Here is a 26,600-nt window from a genome sequence, read left to right on the forward strand (position 1 = left end):
ACGCAGCCGCGATGCGTCGTTGTGCAGCCCCTGTGCTGAGCATGTTGTTAACTGTCACTGATACGTTCCTGTCATAATGCTAATGAGGCACATATGTGAATATTGAATGTGTGTCAGGGAAGCAGTGTGAGTCCTATTTGCTTCGGCCCGTGTTTGACATGCTCCTGTCAGCACCATTAATAAGCAGCAATAACTATACCTCACTCATGTGAACTGCTGCCATTGTCACGCAAAATGATTTATGAAGCCCTGAATGTAAATGAAGAGCACACTGTTGGAGTTGCAGGTGATGTGATACACCTCATTCATTCCTATTCCTACTTTAACCTCGCCCCTGTCCTGCTATCCCTCTTTCCAACCTGTCTCCCCCCATCTCCTCTCCCTCCCTCTCACATTTGTCACACTCTGTACCTTTGTATCCTTCTAATCCTCCATCATTGCCCTTTTCTTTCGCTCTTGCTATCCGTCCCTCTTTTATTTCGGGACAAACCTGGAGCATTCAGTCTCAGTCTTGCCTCCATGTTGTTAACCAGCACTCATGACTTCATTCCTCGCTTGCTCCTCTCCTTCTCTCCCCCTCTATCTTCCCACAAGATTGATAATTACTAGCAGCACTGAGCTAGAGCTCATGGCCCAGTTTAGAAAAAGGAAAAAAAAGCAACCATGTTCTCCTTTTATTAGAAGCAGAATCAAACACTACACAAGAGACAGACTCCCAGACTTCTTGCATGCATGTAGTATGCATATATGTGCATGCATACACAAAGAGTGAGAGGGAGACATGGAGAGAGAGAGAGAGAGAGAGAGAGAGAGAGAGAGAGAGAGAGCAGCTGAAAGGGAAAGGGAGAGTCAGGGAGTCCTGAAAATATAAGCCAAGGAAAACCCCCAGTTGTTTGGTTTGGTCAGAGCAGAAGAAGAAATGCCCTTGGCTGCTCAGTCATGCAGGCCCCCAGTAATTACCTCCAACCTTATCAAGAGGAGCTCGGCTGGAGGGGAGATCAGCGAGCGACATACTGAGCTCCAATCGAGCCAGATAAATACATTAGTGAAATGATAACCAACACCGAGCCATACGCTGCGCTGATTACCAACAAACCTCAACCACTGCTTATTTTTCAGAGCAATTACATTGCAGCGAAGGGTTTAAGTGTCCTTGATGGCAGCCATGATGCATGAAGTGATTACCTTGGGTTCTTATGCGCACTGACCTCATTTATACAGACACATGCATAATTGCTGTGTGAATGGTTTTACTGTAGGGCTAGGCTCCAGTCTCCCCCCAGGTGATTTTCAAAATGATTATCAGCACCGAATGTAAATTGATGAGGGGCATCCCGGTGTAGGCCGCACAGACACTACTGCTGGGATTAGAGACAAACCCAATTTAATAAACAAAATGCTCTCATGACTATAATCTCTTCTGGTTTTACAAAACTTATTGTACTTATTTACTGATCTTTTTCCCTCTGTCTGAAAATTTCAAGTTAAATCTTTCTCCCCAAACATAACAGAGCCACAAGAAAATGCGCCTCTCATTTGATAAAATCTTCATATTTGCACGTTGTGCCTAGTATTGAATTTAAGCTTCCATTTCCATGCATTTTTGAGCAACTGGCAATTTTCAGCATCTGATAAGAGAAGATTTGACTTTGACTTAGAGTACAACAGCATCTTTTGAAGCCACAGCCCTTAAGGCTCTCTCTCTCTTTCTCTATACACACTTGCTTCTTTTCGTTTCATGTGTGGATAGGTCAGTCGGGAAAAGACCTGCTGATGAGTCAACATGTTGCAGGGTGTGCTGACAACGCCTGTGCGCCGACGTACATAAACAGACAGGGAGCTCTCTTTGACCCACACTCCACTGACCCGGATCAGCGAATGTTTTCTGTCACTCAAGCCCACACGTGTCCCGGGAGTGATGAACGTAGTCACACACCTCCTCTCCACGGGAAATACCCAGGACAGTTCGAGCTGCAGGTTGTGTTCCTGGCGTATTGAGTCTTCAAGGCAGATGTAGGTGTGCTCACCCTGAAAGATAATGTGCAGCCCCTGCTGTTCTTTTAACAACAGGACAAGCATGCACCTCATCCTAAGTGATAGGATGCATATGGTAGGATTAATCATGGTTATAATCAGTCTCAATTGTTTTTTCTACTAAGTGCTGATCCGCTTACTGTATGGTCATGAGAACAACAGGTTAAATTCTCCACCACATCTTTCTCCCTTTTCACTTTCAAAGTAAAAAGGGTCATTTTGAAACATGGCATGTTGGACTTTATTATCACATTGTTGTGTCATATAAATGTCAAATCACCAGGGATATTCTGAATTGTTAAGCATTTAATTTTTCAGGCAAAAATGCCAAACGTTCTGTTTCTAGATCCTGATAAAACAAGCTATTTGAATACATCATACCAACAAATTGCAAAGGGCATTTTTCATTATTTTTTATTAGCTGTAGCTCTATAATCAAAGTAGAAATGTTTACATAAAAATGTCCACTGTGACTGACATATCATTATATGTGACATTATTAGATTGTTAATACTGATGCAACAATGTGTATTTAGCATGTTACTGTTGTAACTGGTAGCATTTCTCTCAATTACTACTTTATATACAATTTAATAGTTTAGGCTAATGGTTCCTAACAAATGATGACAAGATAAATCGGAGAGGTCGTGACTTGATTAATGAGGTAGAAAAAAAGAAAAAAAAAAAAGGTTGTCCTACATACATTTTTATTCATTTTTTTGGACTTTTATCTAATGTTTGCATTTGCTGTAAAACACTGGAGAGCTTTACCTGTACGTGCCTTTAACAGTCATTTAAGTAGAACTGCTAACAATTCATAGACATCTGAAATGTGACCCCAACTAGATGCTGCTATTCTGTAAGTGGTTCCAAGCTAATGAGGTTGAGAGCCACTGATTTAATCTTCATCAAAGAACTTTAGTTTATAAGCCTATTGTGTGTGTTTTTTATGTAAAAAGTTAATCTGAAAAGTAACTACTAACAGCTGTCAGATAAAAGTAGTACAGTCAAAAGTACAATACTGAAATATGATACTAGAAACTCAAAATTGTACTTAAATATCGTACGTGAGTAAAAGTACTTTCCACCACTGCATTAGAAGATGCTTCACTTCACAACAACAGCCTTGTTTGGAGTATATCTTATAAAACTATGACTGCTTTTGTCCCTCTGCCACATAAAATTTGCTCTTACTGTTTGATTACAAGTATGCCCCTAACATAACACAATCAGTAAATATAACCTTTGAGTCAGTAGCTTTCCGAGTTATCCGAGTCATCTTCTCTGTTTACCCCCGTGGAGCAGCAGAGGCTACATGTGCCCACTATGCACCCTCACGATACAAACACGGGCTTTTTGCTCATGTAAACAACTCTGTGTGCTCTGCTAATCCAACCAGAGGTAGGCTGCTGTCACAGTGTGTCACTGTCAGTGTACTTCTCCAGGGCTTATGAAGGAAAAGAAGAAGTTGGCTGGCCTCATAACTTGTGCTCACTCTTATGTGGTTTGGACACTTAACAATTAAATTTGAAGGGGAACTGGGAACAATTTTCACTATCTACGAAGAGCACTGCTACGCCTGTGAAAACATTTCTATAATGTCTTCTGAGGACATTCAGGGGGAAGGGAAGACCTTGTCCAGTTGCATTAGGGGGAATTAGGGCAAATGCTAAGGACTAAAACTCAGGAACTTCTCTTGTAATTTCCCCAAAGTGCGAAAAGAAAAAAAAAGTTCCAGTTCAGTGCTACATATGTACACTATAATCCACATACTATTCAAATATCTGGTATTTATTTTTACATGTAAATGAAAATGACAAGCATTGTTAATTAGCTTGTCAGTTTTGTAAAGGAGGAGATAATATCTGGGTTCACACAGATCTTTAGCACTGGGTCTTGCTTATGGAGGAGATCTGTATTTTCCAACCTTTAACTCCTTCAAAGGACAAATGTGACCTTGGCGGATGTGTGTTTGTGTTCTGTGTGACATTTCGCTCTGTATTGGGATGACAGGGCCGCATTAGTCAGGCGACAATGTCACATATTTGTTGGAGCCTTTATGTATACACTCCTAATGCCAACATACTGCAAGATTAACAACAAAGGCAGAAAAACAAAAGTGTGTCTGTGTGAATGCATTATGCAGACACAGATGCTGTCAAGACAGTGAGAGGGGAGCAGTTGGCAGAATACGCATGGGGATGTAGTGCATCTCTGCTATTTGATGACACTGAGTTGAGTCAGTGTTGTGATTATGCACAGTTTTGTTCATCTGCATGTTGTTAAAACCCTCGCTGCTGCACTGAACTATCAGAGCCAAAAAAGAGCGTCAGACGTTTACGGCAGATGCAAACACACGTGGACACGATGGCAGAAATACTTCAGTCTTACAGATATCTCTGACATAAAATCATGACCCTGTGGACCTGCCTGCCTAAACCAAAATCAAGAATGATTTATTATTAATTCAGTCACGCAGTAGATGATGTCATCATTGATCTCCCACCAACAAATCTGCAAGAAATTCAAGTCAGGCGAGTCAAGACCACATGTGTTGGATGTGCAGGCAGATTCATCTGTGTATGTTGATCACAGTCAGGGCTGCAGCTAATGATTGCTTTCATTATTTATTTATCTGCAGAATATTATTTTCTCAAATAAGTATATAAGAAGTCGGACCAGAAAATGTTTGTCACAATTTTTGCTTGGAAAATGTCTGAAATAATGAATTAATATAGGGCTGCAAGTAATGATTACTTTCATTTAAAATCAATCTGATGATTATTTTCTTGATTAATTGATCGTCAGAATAGTTGCTGGTTCATTTTTTGTGAATAAACTAATCACTGAGGCTCACTTTTTCATTTTTCTAATCACAGTAATGACAAATCATGCAAAAAAAACATTTATATGTACTGTACCTCTCAGTTCTAACTACCTACAGTAGTTCAGTGACTTCATAATTTAGCCTCAGCAGCAGCAAAACATGAGTGAACTTAATGTCCAAATTACCAGCATAATATACACACAATGACTTCAAGAGCACGACAGTTTAAAAATATGAGTTTGGGCTCAAATTTGCAATATCTGTATGGTAATAAGGTGGCAAGAGTCCACGAGAGCTGTTATTTTTTGGTTTTATCATCTATGAATCTCTAATGCAGCTGCAGTAAAACACGACTGTTATGGATTTTGCTGGGAGCACACTTTCATTATACCGGATCAGAATTTATTGCGCGTTGGTGTTGGGATGAGGATTTTGGAGTTAGAGCCAGGCCCGCTAAGTGAAACATTAGTTTTAGTGTCCCTGACACCGAGCATGGGAGTTTTGATTGCAGCCATATTGCGAGGGCTCTCTATTGAATTTCTGCCTGAATGTGCTTTTTCTCGAGCACGTACAGCCGTCACTCTTAATGAAATGACAGTCATCTCATTCACTGTTCCCTCGCCGTCCCCCTGCTCACTTCTCTCCTCCCTGATCCTCCCATTTCCCTTTCTTTCTCTCTCTCTCTCTCTCATCTCTCCCTTTTGCATCTGTGGGGACAAGTAATGAACGGCTTCCCTGCTCTGATTGGATGATGTATGATGTTATTAGGTGGGATGAAAGCGTACATAACTCAAAAGGATATGAAATGGAAAAGGGGAGAAAAAGAAGAAGAAATTGCAAGAGCAGAGATCCTGAAATGTTTTGACAAGCAGCTTTGAAAGAGGGAGTATGGGGAGTGCTGCAGATGCATGCATGTAACAATGGGAGTAGGTCACAGTTTCACTGATGTTTCAGCCCCAGCACACTTCCTTTGGGAAATAGTCCTACAGATCTTATTCCTGCATCCTCTGTCACTCTCCTGCTCCCTGTGCTAGTCCGAGGAAGACAGGCAGATTGCACAGTGCCCAAGGTCCCTCCCCGGAGAGTGTGGGTGAGGGCACGGGTGGAGTTAAGCGGAGGGGGAACTCCCAGGTGGGCCCAAGTCCTCCAGAGGCTCCGTTATAAACTGCTCCTTCATCCATGTTTCATCTCCCTTATTAATGCTGCATTGAAGGAGACTGGTCACTTCACTGGGCCAGACCAGACTAAGTGGGGCACTGGTGATGTCTGAGAGCTGCGCAAAGATTCTGTCTGTTTCTTAAATGAATGCAAAGTAGGCTGCAGGGACTCCACTCATGAAACATTCAACCAGTCTCTTCACCTTCCATCCGCTCCTCCACCACCCAGCCCCCTTGATTATATATCTTTTATTTAGCGAGAGACAGACTTAGTCTCTCACTTGACTTCATCCTCTGATGGCCCCAGCTCTTGCTAAAAATATAGTGCTGGTGGCAACACTGGACAGATGCGTTTTCTTAAGTTATATATGCAGTTTATTCATCAGTTAGTTGAATTACTAGCTGCTACATAATTTCAGACTCATTCTATGTTACATAGTCCCAGTGTGAGGTGAATTAGCAGAAAAATGTACCTTTGGCAATTCAGTAATTAGTTCTTGAATACTGAAAGTCTGAAATGCTTATTTTTTGTGCCCAATATATTTTATAATTTCTTTCCTCTGGAGAGAAATTTCTAACTTCTAACACGAAATATACAATATAAATAGCTGTATTCGTGTCTTTTGTAGTACCGTGAAGTATTTTAGGATGAGCATTCCTCTATTATGGTATTGTTGTCAGAGTTCAATCATCATCTTTTCTGCCAGGCATCTTCCCTCCTGGTAAAACTCCCTCAAGCCCTTACACTGATGTTTAACAGGCCTTTCACACGACTGTGATTTGAGAGGCAGTTTGTGCTTTTTGCTATTTATATACTTGAGAGAAAAAAAAACCTAAAGTGAGGTACTACTTAACCTCGCCTAACAACATCACCCTGTAAGTTCACAAGTCCTGAATGTAATGTTTCTGAAGCAGTTTAACACTGCCTGGTGGTATGACAGAGTCGTGTACTTGGGCTCTGTAAGGTTGTACTTAAGTACTGCTTTGTACTAAACAGTAGCATCAGCATGCTAACATTCTCACACTGACAGTGCTAACATGCTGCTGTTTATAGCAGGTATATTGTTCAGCATTGTCACTATCTTAGTTTTGTGTTTAACATTTGCTAATGCAACAGTTGGGAATGATGGTAATGTTATTAGTTTTAGCTAGAACTGAAAAAATAATTACATTTAGACTAAATTATGGCAACACACAAAAATTTGAGGATACTAAAGTTATTAGGATTTATCCTCGGGGGACAATGAATCGCTGTACAAAATTTCAACACAATCCATCCAGTAGTCAAACTAAAATAAACAAACAAAAATAATCCAGATCTTTTAAACATTACACATAAACCATGTTCCAACCTCAGATATTGCACACAATAAAACTCCTCTGTGGTTTGTGATTTAAACTCGGACACAATTGATTGAGCCACTCTTTTTTCAGGTTCTGTAAATCAGTGAACATCATTTATGGTTTCAGTCTCTAGCCACAGTATTTGTCTAATGCAGTGTTGTTCTCCTGTGCTCCCTAACAGAGCCACAGCTGAAAGGCATTGTCACCCGGCTATACAGCCAACATGGATACTACCTGCAGATGCAGCCTGACGGCACCATGGACAGCACAAGGGATGAAAGCAGCTCATTTTGTGAGTGTGTGTTTCTGTCTATAGCCTGCATGTCTTTGCTTGTGGTTGTGTTGTGTAATTTTAATCAAATTATTCACAGTCTAGTCTCTAGCACCAGTTAGAGGAACTGAGTGGAAGAACACCTGCAGTTTTCGGCTCAAGCTTAAACCTTCACTGGGAGCCAAATCTCCAACTCTGGCAAAGTTAACACTGTGCTGTACACAGTGAGCTAAACAGACCCACAGCAGGTACCTCGCTGTGCTATAGAGTCCCTGCAGCTGAAATTAGGATTTTGTCAGCTCATCTGTCAAATTTGGTCCAATTTGTGCTGTTATTTTTGTCTTTTAATAGGAAGGAACACCACGTCAAACTACCTGTCAAACTTTGGCAATTGAATGTGTCCTTGCTCGTATTCAGACATGCTTGGCAAAGGTGTTCATCCCTCACATTCATCTCTGCTGTGTTTAAAACCACAGCTAATGATTCTGATTGGCTCTGCTACTCTGTATTTTAAGTTTATAAAGACAGGCTGCTGAGTTGTAATTGCTTCTAAATAAATGAGGTGAATGTTCATCTTGACCTTTAGCAATCTAAATTTGGTTTTCAGACCAGAAACTATGAGGTGTTCTCTTCCTGGCATCATGTCTTTGTGTTGCCTATGTGACCTTCCAGACTCAGACATGAGCCCTTTTCCAAAGACACTGACAGAATTTTATTCATTCAACAACCTACATTATTTCTTGATAAGCTCAACTCTTAACAGGTCCACTTACTATACCTACTTTTAATTAACTTTGATTAATTAACCACTGATCTGAAGTGAAGGTGACATGGCGTTATATTTATATAGACATAAACTCTACGAGGTCACAGCATTTGGACTTAAGAGAGCTATAGAATGCAGCAGGGATACTGAAGCCTTTGAGCCTGATACAATGTAGACAGAAAAGCATACTCTGTCAGTGTTTGATTTCACAATCTTCTCTGACTTTCTCTCTCTTTGTCATACCCTATCCCTCTCCTTCCTACTTTATTCCCCAATTTAGCACAGTTCAACTTAATTCCAGTGGGACTGCGGATCGTGGCAATCCAGGGGGCAAAGACAGGGTTGTACCTTGCCATGAATAGTGAAGGATACCTCTACACCTCGGTATGTATGTGCATATATCACCAGAACTCAGTAGAAATACATTGGTTCTGGTTTTGGCCAATGCAAATGTTCAGGTTGGGATATAAAGCCTTTTTTCTTGCTGTATGTGGTCCTGATGTCTACACTATGGAGGAGCTGTTTCCTGTCCACACTGTTGACATAGAGCTCACAGAGGAAATATTAAGAGGAGGAATACCAATCACAGCCTTTTCAACTGCTTTCATTTTGGATTTTGGGGTTCAGCTGTCTGTCAGCCGGACTCAAGTGTACAGCAGTGCCTCTTCTATTTCAGGATACTATGGATGATGTGGAGTACAGTGTTATTACTGTCATAAACTGTCACAAAGCGCAGTAATTTATCAGTTCAACCAGTTACATAGTATGTGTTATGTTTATATACTGTATGTGCAATGCATATTAATTGCTGTAACATGTACCAGTGTTAAGGATGGTTAGAAGGAATAAGATCTTTAAGAGGTTATTAGGAAAGGGGAAATGTGAAGCATGTGTTTTGGGTTTGTGTGCAGGAACTGTTGTCAGACGTCCAGGACAAATGCATATGAAACAAATGCTTACAAAAACATATGTGACTTAAAGGCCCTGAAAATGTATTTCCTCAATCCTGTTTTTAATCTAAGAGATGGGAAGCTACCCTGACGCACTGCTTTCTGCCAGTGTCTGAACAGTTTTGGTTATTTCACATGAGAGATTTTTGCATTTCTTTTTTTTCTCTGGGCTCTTCTCACTGGCCTAAAGTGGACAGGGTTCAGATGGGAAAACGTGCTGTCACGTACCTCCGTACACCTATTAGGATTTAGCAACATTTGAATAAAAAAGTTGAACGTTGAAGCCAAGTTCTCAGAGGTTTTAACTGTGGTAGCTACACACATTATGATCTTATTATTTTGTTTCATTTTATGGTTTGGGTTTGTACATCTGTACGTTTCACAGCCCCATGATGTTTTACACTCATTATTACAGTTTCATTAACGTTTATCTGCACGGTGCTTTTAGGCTAGTCAAAACTGCATGATAGCAAGAATGTGGAAATAATGACTGTGATCAGGTTCTGCAGTTAGTAATTAACTAATGCCTGAGATTCTGAATATCTGAGTCAATGACTATGTGTTGTTGCAAACAAATAAAGAAGCAGCAAATCAGCTAAAGGAAAAAAAAGACTTTATACTTTAACATACATTAAACCAGTTCCAGCTGACTTTCCAGTCTCACAGATCATACTACAAAGGCAGGAAACAGAGATGTGTGAAGCAGCAGCAGGAGGGTGAGAAGAGAGACAGAGAACTCTTTCAAGTGCAATACCCTTGACAGAGTGTTAGTATCACAACTTGTTTTGTCTAATTTATTCAATGGTGCAAAGCACTTCATTAGCTGTTAAGTATAATTTCAATTATGCCTAATAAAGTGTCAGAGGGGTATCGAGCAATTAGCCATAAGGGCGTTATTCACTAAGGCTGCAAATTAGACAAAATATACAACTCAAAAGTAGGAGATAGTCTTCAAGAACACTCCCATGACAGCTCCAGTGTGGTCCAGTGTGCAGTCTGATCAGTACCTTGGACAGCACACGTGGCAGTTTCAAGGGTGCACAGACTGATCAGCACCTTGGACAGAGCTTGTAACTTTGGTTTAGGGTGGCAATATTGCTAAAACGACCGTTGAGCACCTTAGACAGAGTTAGAGTCAGTTTATTTGAGTGTGTAATCTGATCACATAACACTGTTTACACATGATCAGCATCAAATCACCTAACCATGGCTACATAGTTGTCATGGGAACAATTATTACTACTGTTTGACTATTCACATCTTAAAGTGGCTGCCATTGTTATCAATCCAGCTCTGAAAAAGGTAACAGCACAAGAGTAATAAAGTTATTCCTGTGATGCTATAAATAACAGTAACCAGGCTCTGAAAGCAGCGTATCTTTAAACCTCAAACACACCATCTCCCATAGTCTATGGGGCCAAAACACCTATAACAAGCTGGATTGTGTAAATGAGCAGTGTTTCCCATATGTAGGCTCTATTTGAGCGACCCATCCAGGAAGAAAGAAATAACTCAGTTTTAACTTAGGTAAATGTTACATTAGAAAGTCTTATTTCACCCTTTCCAAACGAACTACATTTTTACCACACATCTGCCTGAGCTGTATGTGCTGCAGTAACTGAGTGAGGAACAGAGGCTTCTCTGCACACTGCTGTCTAGCTAGCATCTACCAATAGTCAGCAAGTGAGGCGTTAAGGGAACATCTGTATCTACAGAAACTAACCTGGGTTACACTGCCCCGCTGTAAACTGAAGGAGTCTCTGTATGTACATCAGTCCCACACTATGCCACTCACCATCACAAGTAGATTAGTTTTATGTTTTTTTTAATATAGGCTATTTATTTTATGGAATTTTTCATTCACATTTTGCAGTTGTATATTTTCAAGGACTGATCACAGTAAGTTTTAATAAAAAAGTGCTGATGCCATCTCCTATGTAGATTTGACTTAAAACTGGACATTTAGTCCTCCTCACAGAAAATACTGAGATATATAGCATGTATTGTCATTAAGCATAAAAATACCAAAATATTTTTTTTGGTGCATATCACCCAGCCCTACCATATGGGCTTACTCACACACTCATTTGTAGAGCACAAATGAAAATGAAATATCAAAGAGGATGTTCCCATTATTGGTTTTTTTTGTTATAGTTTAATGGACATGAAAATATGTAAAAATATGTTGTATATCTGTCTCTTCACTGGTTATTTGGGAGTTGTGTTCAACAGAACATATGGAAAATGGTATGTACAAAAGCAGAGAACGCAAGAGCGGTTTTATGCATATGCGATGTAAAGGAGAGAGCATCATCTGTACACGTGTGAGTTAAATCTTGAATTATGGCAAATACGCCATCTCCTATTATCTTCTGAGCCCCTGATTAGCATGCATTAGACTTTGGTGCCTTGCCTCTGTGAACAGCGAGGAGAAGGGATTTCCTCGGCAGCAGTCAATAGCTGCACTGAATCCCACACTGACCTCTTTCAGAGAATTTCCTCTCTCTGACACACACACACACAAACACACACACACACACACAGTTACATGAATGAGTTCATATAGAGGCTCTACAACAGCTGTCTTCTTGTATAATATCACGCATGTTTGATTTTATGACTCCATATTATTCTCTCTGTGTCTGATGTACTAATTTGTGGGCGTAGGAGGGAGTGCAGGTGGCGTGATATGGCCCTTTACACATATCTTTGTGCTCTACGAGCGTGTTCGTATTTGCTTTTACATTTAAAAGAACGCCAAGAGAGTACGTGACACAGATGAGGAATGTTTTCATTTCTGATAAATAAGCACATCACTGTCACTCTCTGAGAAGCCGAGGTGACTGACAGAGTGACTAGTCGCTTCCCTCCAGCTATTTTCTCATCTTGTTGCCTTACTGCCTCATCTGCTGCTTACTGGTGGTTATTATGTTGTTTTCTCCTGAATAACTCACAGTTTTCCCTTAAATCCCTCTTTCATGCCCCCCCCCCCCCCCCCCCATCCACCCACCCACACATGCGTACACACACACACACACACACATTGATCAGGTTGTTGGGCCAGGCTCTGTAACTAGCAGAGGAAGTCCACTGCTGCCTTGTTTCACACATAAATCTCAGCCTCACTACCTGTAGGTAACAACAGGAAATGGCTGATCCTGATACAAAAATAGAGCTTGGCTCATTCCTGCCCCATTTTATGATCTATGCGCTCTGGAAAACTCCACATAGACCGAGAGAGAGAGCGAGACAGAGGAAGTGTAAGAGAGAGAGAGAGAGAGAGAGAGAGAGACAGAGGGTTGTGTTGAAGGAGACTGAAATGACTGCTGACAACTTTTCACAGGAACAGTTTTTGTGCCAGTTCAGATTTCGACATGTGCTTGGCCTATTATATTGTAAATGTTGTTACCTTCATGCAGATGTTTGTGTGCATTTTACATTTTAAAGCTCCGTACACACGATCAAAATGTTTGTTGCAAAGATCCGAATCAGCCAAGATGAAACCGACCAAATTCCAGTCCTTTCTTTCTGTACTGTATTTTGTTTTGTTCACTGCAGCTACTGTTGCAGTGCCGATGTCCTTTACCACAGCATGAGCATCACAATATGTATGTAAGTGAAAATTTGAGTGTGTGATTTACCAAATTCATACACACAATTCATAATGAATCTTTTCTTTCTCTTCCTTCTTTCTTACCAGCACAGAGCAGCATAAAACATTCAGGTAGCTCATGTAAACTGTACAAGTAGCTCATGTAAACTAAACCCTGTCAGATTTAGACGGCTACAGCTGTTATTAGTGTGAATTTCATCACAGGATGTGTTTGGTCACCAAAGCAGTAAATCGTGGATGTGTCTCACAGTGAAATCTTGGACCAGCTGTCAAACTCTGGCCAGGGACAGCACACACTGTGGCCTTTAATGCATTAAATAAATACTTAATGAACAACAGCACAATAAACACATTGTTTATGATCTTGTGTAGGTGTGTGACACGTGTGTGAAAGAGAGACAGACAGACAGACATAGGAGAGGGATACAGAAAGAGTGTGAGACCTCTTGATGAAAAGCTATGTCCTCTCTAGCCTTTCCTTTCCCGTGTTGCATTGAGATGCAGGACAACACCGGCACCCAGATAGCATCGCTTTTTATCACAGACAGGAGAAAATGTGGACACTAGTAAAAGTAGCAGAGAGAATAATTGGGCAGAGCAAGAGAAAAGAGATGAAGTGCAGAAATGTAAAGATAAAGGGAGACATTTTGCCAGGCAGCCAATTAAGAGCACTTAGGGAAGGTAAAACCTATTCTCTCCGATAGGCTCAGGATCTACCTTGTGCCCGCTCTCTCCTTCTAAAAACTGTCTGAGGGATATTTCTGAATGTGGCTCTTGTGATTTGCAGAGATGTGAAACAGTCATGGAGGTAATAATGATACATGTGCAACCACTGTTCTCTGTGTCCCAGAAAATTAAAGGCAGAGGCGTCGTGCAGCCGGTCACCTCTGTCACTGAGGGTCGAAGAAGGGAATGTCAGTTCCCACTCCTCTCCCTGCTGCTTTATATTGACAGGTGTCAATCAACACAGCAGAGGCATAAGTCCCTGCACATTATCATCCACTCTGCTCTTGTCATGCAAGCATCATGCCTCCAAGCATCAGAGACAGACCATACATGTGTGGTGTTAGACAGTATTAACTGCCAGTCTCATCCTCTCTAAAGCCCTCTTAATAAGCACATCTATGCCCTATTGACTTACGTAACGTGGCGTGTCATAGTGCATCTACATCTGGCTCGACAACAACATCAGCAACATGCTCTGCGGGTGGCTTCCTGCGCCGCACACGCTCACGGATAATGTGCGTGTGTGTCTGTGTGACAGAGGACTGCTGTGAATGATCTTTACATTTCAGTGGCTTGCTGCAGCAGTAATGCAGTACTGTGGGAATATGGTGGGATTACTGCAGCTGGGCAGATTTCACAGCTACCCATAGATTACCTTGGGAGCTGATGGGACAGTCAATAGATGCAGGAAGCCTGCGTGACACTGTGACCCCTGCTGTCTAAACAGGGGACTGCAAATAACTGCAAGTCAGAGATGCTGAAAAAATATATTATTCCGAGTTGGAGAAGTAGAGCTGCATTTTCAGGGGCATTAGTTCTGATTTCATGCTTGTGCATGCATGATGAATTGAAAGTAAACAACATATTAAATATCATTCATGGATTCTCTGTCTTTTTAGTCATAACTTTCATTTCTATTCTTATATCCTAATCATATGCAGGGAAACACAGTAGTCAGATTTATAGAAGCTTTGCCATACGAGTGCTAGAGTGTGTATTATTAGTACTTTACTGTCCTTATTTGGTAGTTAAGTGCAATCCCAGTGTACGGTGGCATGGAGAGTTACGCTTCCTGAAGCAGGTAGAATAGATGTAATCTGACACGAGGGAAGAAGAAGGAGGTGGTGTGTGTGAGTGGGTGGGGGGGGAGCTGGGACGGTGCCCTGCATCATAAAAAGGTTCTCCCCATCTTCAGGATTCTCAGCACGGACACTACATATTACCTTTCTCGTCTGCTTTCATTTAAATTCATTTTTGGCTTGAGACACATGGAAGGGAAGCTACCCAAGCCTCTCAATAAGTCATGGTTGAAGAAAGAGGGTTTTATTTAATTTCCAGAATGAGCACACCCGCCCCCCCCCCCCCCAGCCATTTAGTTGGAAATATTCTGCCATCACTATGAAAAATGTGCAACACTCAACACAATTTTTAGCAATTATTCAGCCGCATTTGGTAAATCTGGTGGTCTGAGTGATGCCCTCAGTGAGTACACCGTGGGTGGTCTCTGTAGATCTGCAGAGGTTTGGAGGTTGCCTCAAGGTCAGTTTGAGAGATGGAGATAATTACAGCATCATTTTTGTATCAACTGGCCACTGTGTTTGGTTATCATAAAAACTCACTTTATTATGAGGACATTGTTTCACTGTCTTGTCTGCTCTCTCAGAGTATTTTCTTTTTTTTTCTCCAGACCTTTGGAGACTACTTGAATGAAATACAGAAGATGTGGGTTCTATCATTAGGCTAATTTCAGGGGACTGATTATGAAGGGTAATTATAGGATGACTTGGGAGAGGGGTTATCACTGGTGCCCTTTCAGAGGTTGAGCTGAAGGGTGTTTTACTGGAGTGATGGCTCCTCTTTCCAGAGGGACATGAGTGTCAGATCATGGGGTGCTGGCAGCTGAAGCCCCTGTCGGCCCAGCATTTTGGTCCTGGGGGAGATGCAAAGAAGCAGGTCTCCCCCTCTCTTACTAATCTCCTTTATTACCCAGCAACCCCTCTGTCCTCTCCGAGTGATCTTCTGCTCTCTTTCCTGTCTCTCCTACCCTTCCCCGTCTGTCTCCTGCACTTCCCACCCCTCTTGCTCTCTGGCCTGATTAATAATGAATGAAGCGGATCATCTATCGATCCCATCCTCTTTGTGTTAGCACAGCAGAAGATATCAAACCTGTCAGAGGATCTTAAAATAGCTCTGCGATGTGGAGGCAGTGGGAGTGGGAGAGTTTGTTGAGTTAAGGGTTGGGGCTTGTTTTTTTGTTATGGTGGGACGACAGCTGTTAAACAGGTATAAACCATGGAGGATCAGAAAGGACGGGAGTGGATGCAAAAAGGGCACTAAGTCATGAATTGTCATTTCAGCTAAAGATGACCCCTCCCTGTGAAGGAGAAAGGTGATGATCAGTGATAAGTGTGAAACTGGAGGTCTCTTATACCTTCTCAATCTACTTTTGGCTCTTTATTAAATCTCGCCTATGCCAGGCTGTGATCCTTTGGCCCTCTTCTGTCGTCCTGAATCTCAGAGAAATTCTCCACTCAGCCATTTCTGCCCTGCTGCTCTCACTTAATCAATCCAGCAGATTGGCTTTGCTCTCTGACAGGGGAAGGACCCTGTCGAGACCCTGATGGAGACTAAGAGAGATGTATATCTGTCGCTATTGGTTAATATCACCAGTCAACATTATGCAGGGTTCAGTAGTCCTTATGTTGAGGACAGAGAGGGAGGGGAAGTGCCGCTGGAAAGCGATCATTTACAACGACTAGCTGAACCGCTGGATTGGATCCAAGTTTTGCTAATTAGATTTTGTAATGTCTATTCAGATTTAGCCAGTCACGGACGATTGACAGCACATGAGAGTAGTCTATATTAAAGGGATAATTCTCTGTTACGGAAAGGAAGGAGGATGAATTTTACTGGTGTTCTACATAATCTGAGAGAAAAGCAGTGTCTATTTACAACCCCTAATCATAGGTCTTACATGTCTATGAGGAATGAGTTCCATCAACAGTCACTTTTTTCTTAGAAACCTTTTACTTTTCCTATCCTCATGAAGGCCCTGACTTTTATCCAATAAGCGGTTAGCTGACAATTGAATTAACTGATCTACAACAAATCTGAAAACTGATTATCAGATCTTTCTTTTAGGCAAAAACGCCAAAAAATCTGTTGTTTCAACTTAAGCAATTTTCCTTAGGGGATCAATAAAGTATATCTATCTACCTATCTATCTTAAGGTTTTGCACCATTTGTCGAACAAAACGAGCAAACTTTACCTATCATATGACCTTGCAGACCTTTGCAAAACATGCAGGGCTTTTTCCACATTTGAAAGACCAAACGATTCCTTCATTCATTGAGAAATAATCAGCAGAATAACTGATAATCAGCTGTACTCTGAATATAACTTCCCTAATTGCACTGGGTAAGAGCCCCAAAGGAACTTTTATCTTTCTATTCTGTTTCCTCTGAACTTGTCAGATTGTGTTAGTTGGAAAATAGTTTGAGGGTCAGAAGATGAAAACAAATCTGAGTTGTTTAACTCTGAATGTCATTAATCACCTTGTGGCCCCTCAGATTTAACTTATGACCCTTATGACAGAATCACTTATTGTTGTTTCACCTATTGCCCCAAAATAGCGTGTTATTATGAAGCGATAATGCCCTCCATCAGGTCTGCAAAACACTGGACTTCAACACAAGAGCCTGCTGTTCATTGACCTTTACAAAGCATTCATTTTAATCCAAACCACAATGATTCCCTAAGCAGGCAATGGACGTCTATGAATCACTGACAGCTCCGTCGTCCATGGTCCTTCAAGTCACCATTACAAATATAAACAGAACAATAACATTTGAAACTCTTACAGGACATAACGACACATGCAGCCATGATAGACAAAGCAAATAAACATGAACTTTGCATAAAAAATTATTCTAATACTATTACTTTCAGGCATGCCTCTGAAGCAGTGTGCAGTCTGATGTCAGAATTAGTCATTTACATGTAGAGTATGAAACGTACGTGTGTTGATTTAATTTGTTGTTGTGTAGGTGTCAGTGTTTCTGCGCTTTTCATCTTCCCTGCTCTTCTCCTCTGGGAATGTGTTATGTTTAGCAGAGATGTTAATGCTATTTCTCGTCATACAGTGTGCATCCTTGTCTTGTTGTTCCCAAAGGACCGGGATGTTCATGCTTTCAAAGAAACACAAGTCCAGATATAATCCTATCCATCCCTTCCCTCAGGAAACAGTCACCTAATTAATGTTTTTCACTGCATGCGTCCATGTATTGGTTTTATTTTCCAAGTGTGTACTCATATACACTGGAGTTCATGTTCAAAGACTCCTAAAAATGTTTTCTTATGACATTTTGCGCATTATTATTATTTTTTTATTTTATTTTTTTTTTTCTTCTCGTGCTTTGTTTGCCAATATGAACGCACCCCTCCCCCTCTTCTTTCCAGGAGCACTTCACTCCAGAGTGTAAGTTCAAGGAGAGTGTGTTCGAGAACTACTACGTTACGTACTCCTCCATGCTGTATCGCCAGACCCAGTCTGGCCGCTCCTGGTATATCGGTATCAATCGTGATGGCCAGGTCATGAAGGGCAACCGCGTAAAGAAGACCAAAGGAGCTGCACACTTCCTGCCTAAAGTTATAGAGGGTTTGTGTCCTTTATGTCACTTTAGCACAATTCAAACCAGTTTATCTTCATGATTAATCACCTCCTTAATTACTAAGCAATAGCTTTTATCTTTGTTTTGCAGTTGCGATGTACAAGGAGCCATCACTACATGAGCTCGCCAGCGAACCAGTGAGTCCTCCTCGGAAGACAGTGAAGACGTCAGATTCACCTTCCCTAAAGAATGGACGGAAAGAAGCTCCCAAGGCTGATGCCTCATAGCACAGGAGACTGAGGGTGGGACAAAGGGCAAGCAGTGACACTGGGAACACAGTCACCAATTATGCACTGAGGGTGGCTGAGGGAAAGACCCTCACGGGCCACCACATTCCAGAAGTGCACTACAAGATGCTGAGGGATAAAGGGTCAGCAGTCCATCAGCAGCCCAGAAAGCCTGAGAGAGGAGTCCCCCCCTCACGGAAGGAAAGCCCAGTGCCCAAGCCAGGACTACTACCAACCACCCCTCCAACCAACCCCACCCCCCTGTTTTCCGCCCCCCTATGACTTCCTAATGCACAGTCTCCTTCATTTCTCTCATCATATTCAAGCTTCTTTGTCCCGTTGACAATTTCATCTTTTCTCACACGCCTACCCACCGTCTGCTCTTTTGTGCTGTATATTCCCCACTCGCGCATCTCCAGCGCTGACTCGGCATCATAATCCTCACCCGCGGGCCCCCACTTGAGCCCTAAAGTTGGTGACAGTGTGGCTCAGACAGCTTTCTTACCCGCCATCTGCCGACCAGCTAAGCTAATCACCAAGGTCAACTAAAGCTCAAAGTGAGATCAAACAGCTCAGAGAGGAAAAATATATGCAGGAAGCCCAGGTCAGGCCAGGTCAGGTCAGGTCAGCGGAGCAAGACGAGTGTATGAGAATCTGTGAGCACAAAATGATTGAAAGAGTAGCTTATGACATCAAAACTAATAGCAATTATTTTTCTTGTATTTATTTTGTAGTGTCTTTCCTTTTCTTTTTTTAAGTTTGAATATTTCAACCAGTCTTTGATTTAAGGCAGCCAGATGGAAAAAGACATGGATGTCTGAAAAGATGATGATAATGCTGAAAACATAAGATCAAAACAAGAGCACAACGGTGATACTGTTCGAAATGATGGTCATGACGATGACAAAAATCTGGATTTCAGAGTACGATAGAAATTTTACGATGCTCACCAGAGAGGCACTGCCTGCAAACGTACTAAATTACATAAAATAACTATTCTTCCTGGGAAGAAGAGCCATAAAATAGATTTTAAATTACTACAGGTCTTAATCCACACTCCTATTAAAAGGATCAAAACGCCTGAGCAATATTTGTACCAACAAGATAATTCTCAGTGAAGAAAAAAAAAAGACTGTGTGTGTGTGTGTGTGTGTGTGTGAATGAGTGAAAGAGCGAGCGACATACTCCTTCCAGCCTCTATTCGCTACCAGGTGACTACTTATTATTGCATTAGCTCATTAAAAGCTACAAATGAACAACTGGGTCATGTTTTAAATCCATGGTGGATCTGAACTCAGTCACCTGAAGAAAAAAAAAAAGGGGTGGGGGGGCTGTAGTGTATACTTCACTCAGCATCTGCTGTCAGCATAAAGCCAGGTTTGAAGCCAAACATCAAAGCCAGAGGAGCCTCTGAGCTGGAGCACTTGTTATTCTGAGGATGTCTGGCAGCTTATCCACTCACTAGCTTTATCAAATCACCTTGGAAGAATCACCCTCAAATATGGAGTCGTCTGAGCGAGCGTCTTGGTGTGATTGTGTTTTAACCCCTGTGTGTGGATGTGGATCCTACAGTACGGATGCCTCATATGATTCTATGTGTGAATGAGAGAACACACAGAGGTTAGATAAAGACGCTACACACAACCTCTGTCCTTCAGACAGGACACAACACTGTGTCTTTGATATGTCTGTGAACAGGTGAGACTTGGGGGGACGTTCGTTTTGTGTACCTCCTTCGGAGAATCAGAAATTTTTCAAACATCAGGGAGGAGGATCTCTGGACAGCCTCACGGGAACTGAGCCAACAGAAAGTACTTCCTTAATTTTATTTTTTGCTTAGATGCAGTTCCCTAATGTTTTGATTTGCACTGGCTTTATCAATCAGGGAGGATCGTTAGAAAAATAAGCCATGACCTAACTGAAGTTGAGGCTTCTAAATAGGAGCTGTCAGTTTATCTCAGTGCTGTCTGCTGTTGGGCGCTGTCTGCCCTGGTAAGCCACCGAGGGGGGAGAAGAAAAAAAAAAATGTCACCACAATGTTCAGTCAAAGTGAACGTGCATGGATACCACCAACAAACACAGACAGCAGTTAGTCCCTCGATACGTCAGGAAGAGAAATATTGGGAGATGTGGAAGGCAAACTGTAAAAATGCTCATTATGGAAGCTAAAAATCAAGCTCGGTGCACTGGGGAGGGCAACTCATTTTAATGGTAACACAATGTGAAGATGGGTTACAGAATGTGAAACAGAGGCTTTGCGAATGTGTGCGTATTGAGGGTGAAAGTAAGTCTGCAATTGTGCGTTGAATTGTAAGGAGGTCAGCGCAGGGAGGAAGTTATTTAGAAAGAGTGAAGGATTAGCAGGTGTATTCTTGAGGAATGTTGATAAGGAATTTCTGCAGTAAAGTGAGCAAGATTCTTGGCAGGGTTTTATGCTGCATGTGGATATGATAATGAATGTAAGACAAAGAGGCACGTAAGGCACTGTGCGCTATTTATGAAAGGGGGTCTATGGAGGAAATTGGTTGGAGGGCTTTGCATTTTTTCCATTAAGTCTTTTAATTTTCTGGGCTTTTCCAGAGGGAATATCATTCAGTTCAAATTTGGATATTTTATCCTTGTAGCGGATTTTGCACTGCAGACTCATAAATCTCTATTTTTGACGAGCCAAAGCGCCCTCTCCTCGGGTGAATCTGGTACACCCTAGTATGGTCTCTAACTGTGCATTACTAACTACTGTATGATATCAAAGTGTTAGCACAGCAGGTAGTATACAATGTTATAGGCTTATTTTAGCTATCGGCACTCATACGGTTTTTCAGTATTTGTGTATTCCATCTGGAGCTTCTTCATGCCAGTTCACATTTCGGAGTCGATCATAAGTCCGTTCTATATAAGGAAAGCACTTGGAGGTGCAGAGCAGTGACTGAGTGACAGCAAGGGAATCTTGTATGCCAAAATAAGACATATGGCAATGGCATTTTTCTCTTAGTCTGTGGGGCTGTGATTAACAATTACTTTGACTTTTCTTTTATCTGCCGATTATTTTCTCAATTAATTGTTTCGTCTATAAAACGTCAGAAAGTGGTGAAAAAAAGTTAGCTATAGTTTATAGCCCAAAAGGAGTTTTAATATGTCCAGCTAACAGTCCAAAGCCTTTTGATATTCAGTTCACGATGATATAAAATAGAGGGAATTACTAAATCACCAAATTTCTTGAAAAATGACAAAAACAATGAATTGGTTAGTTGCAGGTCTGCTTTACGGTGCTCTAAAGCTGACAGAAATTAAGTGAAGATATAGAGTCAATTCATCACCATGGCTTAAATGTCACTTTGCCACTTTATCATATTATATATAAGAGAGATCCAAATTCCTCCACAGATCCCTTCATCCCTAAAGGCAACCAGTGCTTGCAATCATGATGCTAAAGAGTGCCATAGTAAGTTGTCAGATGGTGATACTGCAAGTAGACAGACAAGAACAGAGAATGTTAAACAGTCAGATGCTGAATGTGAAATGAAGCATGAAGCTGAATTTGAATGTAACACAGACACAACTAAAGAGAAAAAAAAGTATGTTTTCTTACAGTGAATGTTTGGCAAAGGGTGCAGTAAGTGCGATGAAGGCAACAGAATGCAGCTGTTAGGTGAAACTAGTCATGCTCCTGAATGTAAAAGTTATGGGAGAAAACGGCAGCTAGGTGGAGAAAGCTAACCACAGACAGGAAGAGATATTAAGGTGATCTTTGCTATTGTTGTTTGAAGAAGTCAGAAAGTGCTCTTTATTGCCACGGAGAAAACATATATTTGACAGAGACCTGGTCAGCAAGGCAGTAATGTGGAATATTAAAACACAGATATAGTTTGTGTGCCCACGCATGAGAGATTTTAAGTCATAATCCCTTTCCTACACACTTCTCCTTACCCACATCCTACAGTATCTACAGCCTATTAACTTTCTTTTAAACACTACTGTGAGCTGCCTGTGTAGGTGTGTACTTACGGTGCGTTTATAAGGTCTGTATGTGTGTGTGTGTGTGTGTGTGTGTGTGTGTGTGTGTATGTGATTAAGAGTAAGGTAAGACAAGACAAAGAGGCAAGGAGAGAAAGAAAGGGCATGAGATTGAAACAGTGATCGATAGGCTCAATAAAATATAAACGAGAGTACAGCCACCCTGTGATGGGTGCAGAAATTTCCCCAAGGTCAGCCAGAGACAGGAAAATCTATTTGTTCATAATGAACTCAGAGGGCTGTTGTTTAATTTCTATCTGTAAACTCAACAAAGAAGCCATCTGGATGACAGAAGGGGTTTTCACATTTCCTCAGGCCCAGTGTTTACACTGGACCTGACAAATAGCTTCATCTTGTCTGAAACATTGTGAACCTCAGCAGGAACACTGTCTATCAAGATACATACCTGTGGAAGGTAGCATAACATAAACCACCTCCCCCGACTTAAGACTTCTAAAAAAGTGTAAATCATTAAAAAAACTGAGAAGCATGTCACACCTTACAAACACTGGGCATTGTTTAAAACATCTGAAAGTACTAACTCACTGGCGACGCATAACCAGGAAACTCCTCGAATTTAACACAGAGATTTAAAGCTTTTATTGCACTGTACAACAACTAACTAACATCCAGGGAACGTTTTTAGAACAAATCTTGATCACGTATGATTTGAAGTGTATTACAAAGAACCAACATGGCATTTTAATCTCACTGAGTGCAGTGTAACAATAACCATACAACAGCATACAACAACGTTTGTCTGTGACATGAGGCCATTCTGAGCTATGCACCTTTTGATTTGAAGGTTTTACAAAGGGTTTTGTTATCATCCTTTTCTTTACTCAAGGGGGAAGTGTAGAAATTTCAAATGATGCTCTGTTCCTTTTGTGAATTATCTAAAAAAAAAATAAATAAATAAAAAAAATCCACAGAATCATGATCCAGCTGAGCTGCAGACCCATGTGATTAAACAGCTGCTCATCACTGCCCCAAAACACAGTTCGTACCAGAGTTACAGTCTCATATGCTGCAGTTATCTGCAGTACACTGTCACAAATACTGCTGTAGTCCCAACATGTTCTAGCGATATTTAAAATGTGCATACAGAAATGTGTCCCATGCAATTTGACAAGTTAAAGGGAAATTCTGTGTATAACTAGCACCCTCTAATGGTTGCTAAAAGGTAAGACTCTTAATGAGGGGTAAGAAAAAAAGAAACTGAGATTTATCCAGAAACTGGGGTTACAAATTATGAATCTAATTTCGTGGAACTATTTGTGGCAACTGAATTATGCAACCCCCTTTGAAAATAATATATAAATTAGTCCTTAAATTACAGTACAAAATGTGTGTGTGTGTCTAATGCTCACTGTTCCTCTGTATTAAATACTGAAAGCTTGACACCTCAAGGTTGAGCCTTGGCTGCAACACTGTGTTTGAAAATTTCTAATTACCTCTGCCAAGGAGGCTATGTTTTCACCCGTGTCTGTTTGTTGGTTTGTTTGTTACTGTGTCAGCAGGATTACACAATTTATTTTGTACTTGTAGAGTATTTTTTTGCTCCTGCAGCCTGATATTTCTCCTGTTTAAGTGAGTGACTTCTTCGGGAAACTCAACAAATGTGAGGGATGTAAAGTTGCTATACAATGTGGCAGTATACATTATTTCCAGACAACAAAACCTGTCTGGGTAACCCAAAAGTAGGGAAAGCTGCCAGTTTACATGTATGTTATGTCAATATAACAAACAGTGTATATCTGATGTATTATGTCGGGTCTATTTTTTTTTTCTGAGAAATGTACTTAAATAATCGGTGTTGATGTTTTTTAAGTGTCTTTCTGTTGTTCTACTTTGCCCTGTTTCCTGCTCAGAAGGAGACAGAATAGTTGTTTCTCCCCAAATGTTCCTCCGTTTGGTGTGTTTTTGTCTTTGGTCAACAATGCTGTATCCACACTGATTCATCTCCTGAGTGGACTTCACCCAAATTGAATCCCACTGTGCGACTGTGAGTTGTGTGTTTGTGAAAGATGCAATTTATTCAAGCAGAAACAGCAGGATAACAACTCCTAAAACCAACATGTGTCCTGTCATACCCAGCAATGACCTTGGTGGTCTCAAGAGTTTTGGTCACGCAAGTCTTCCAGAAAGCTCCCACAACCTCTCTCTCTGTCTCCTTCTTTTAAGGACTTGGGTTTCTTACAAGCCAATCTTCTTGTCTTCCGAAAAACTGACACTCAAAAAAATAATAAAAAAACAAAAAACAAAGCCATAAATAAACATGGGCCTTGGCACTGATCAGCCACAGAGAGAAGGCCTGGATCCTCAGGCACCTCCCGAGTGTTACCAGGGATTTAGACACATGTTGGACTCCTTACAATAAGAGCCAAGCAAGCAGCAGGAACATAATGGCTTTTTTGACCACTTCGGGAAGCAGCAAAGCAGTAAAAAAGACCAGCAATATGCAATGACAACTAACGGCCTGCACTCAAGGAGGGGAAAAAGATTCAACAGGCTAATAAACTACAATCAGGATCGGCAGGCTACAAAGGCAATCAGTGGTCTGCAATAATAACTGCTATTTGTCTGGACTGACACGGGAATTTTTTTGCAAAAGCATGCATACGTCACTGTTCTTTGGCTCATTAGGGATGACTCCCTCTCAGTATCAAGCCCTCGATTCACCCTCGCTCCACGTTTGCCATCAGACCTGTGTACATTTCTACAATAACAATAACTCCTACGTGAATTGAAAGGAGATGTCTTATTATAATATTATTCAATAAAATAACATATATTTGTATGATTGTAAGCCGTGCCCTTCGTTGTTTTGTTTTTCTTTTTCTTACTTCTTTTAAAAACTTTTTAAAATGGTGTATATAAGTTCCCTCTCTTGTCAAAGTGATGTAGGTCATCTGCCTACCTGTCCTTCTTTCTTTTATTTTTTTTTCTTCTTTCTTTTTTTCACCACTTTCTTCTTTCCTTCTTTCTGTGTTTATAGTCAGAGGTCAGGTGTCTCTGCAGGTCTCAGCAGTGGCAGTCTAAACCAGCTTCTCACTATATTTAATGAACTAGTTTTGATGTGTGGAATTGCAAATTTCCCACAGTAAAATAAAATATGCTTTATTATGTCTGTGTGAGCAGTTTTAAGGTAGGTTAAACAGTAATTTTTAGCAGTGCTGGTTTCAGAAAGTTTTGACTGCAGCAGATTTGAAGGGGTGGCTTGAGGAGGAAGCTTACAAACCTTATTTGGTACAACTGTACAATCTAATGCAATACAGCAGCTCTGCCATGAATTCTACTTGTACAAAGCTTATACATCTTCAGTTTTTCTTGACACTGTCCAAAAGGTGATAATCCTACTTTATCTTTATTACTGAAGTCATAGTGGGTAGTGGTGTTGTACAGGAGTGAGTTACATTGAAAGGTGCTTCTAAGATTGCGTCTCCCCTCATAAATGGGGTGGGATGAAGCACAATTCACAACAGAAGTGTTGCACTGGATTGCATTAGATTGCACAGGTGTAGCCTTAATGAAGTGGCCAGTGATGCATAGTTTCATTTTTTAAAAGAGGCTCAGTCATTTCCTTAAACAGCTGGGCACAGGAGATTTTAGCAAACATTACTCACACAGGACTATAGAGTTAATTTGTCAGGGACTATTTTCAGCTGCAGATTAATACACACTGATTGCTCCGTGAACGTTTTCACCAGCAGGACGGTGAATTAGGCACTGACTCTGAGTTATTGTATTGGATTGCAGTAGAAGTGGCCAGTGAGAGTCCCCAGCAAAATCTCATTACAATGCATGGCATCAATCGCGCCTGTTCTTTCAGTTACTTGGAGATCTCAGTGATTTAACATGTAACTCAAAAATGTCACACTTTAACTCAACAGCAATATTTCAAATGCTTACAGGAGAACAGGAGGACTGACTTGCCCACACTCACTGCTTCAATCATGTCTATTGAAATGTCTAATTCATCCATAATTTCACTGATGTT

General features: G+C 41.0%; 1 protein-coding gene across 3 annotated transcripts in view; it reads left to right on the forward strand.

The window, feature by feature from the left end:
- Positions 1 to 18,586, forward strand: part of fgf11b (fibroblast growth factor 11b) — a 28,298-nt gene extending 9,712 nt beyond the window's left edge. For 2 of the 3 annotated variants that reach the window (XM_041051553.1, XM_041051555.1), the window contains exons 2-5: positions 7,544 to 7,654; positions 8,680 to 8,783; positions 18,148 to 18,346; positions 18,450 to 18,586. In XM_041051553.1, the coding sequence (XP_040907487.1) occupies positions 7,544 to 7,654; positions 8,680 to 8,783; positions 18,148 to 18,346; positions 18,450 to 18,586 (551 nt within the window). Of the gene's footprint in view, positions 1 to 5,686; positions 5,706 to 7,540; positions 7,655 to 8,679; positions 8,784 to 18,147; positions 18,347 to 18,449 lie in introns of those variants that run through there. The other variant, XM_041051554.1, reaches the window with a different exon arrangement.
- Positions 18,587 to 26,600: the final 8,014 nt, after the last annotated feature.

This window comes from Toxotes jaculatrix, chromosome 12, assembly GCF_017976425.1.
Source record: "Toxotes jaculatrix isolate fToxJac2 chromosome 12, fToxJac2.pri, whole genome shotgun sequence".
Lineage (NCBI taxonomy): Eukaryota > Metazoa > Chordata > Actinopteri > Toxotidae > Toxotes > Toxotes jaculatrix.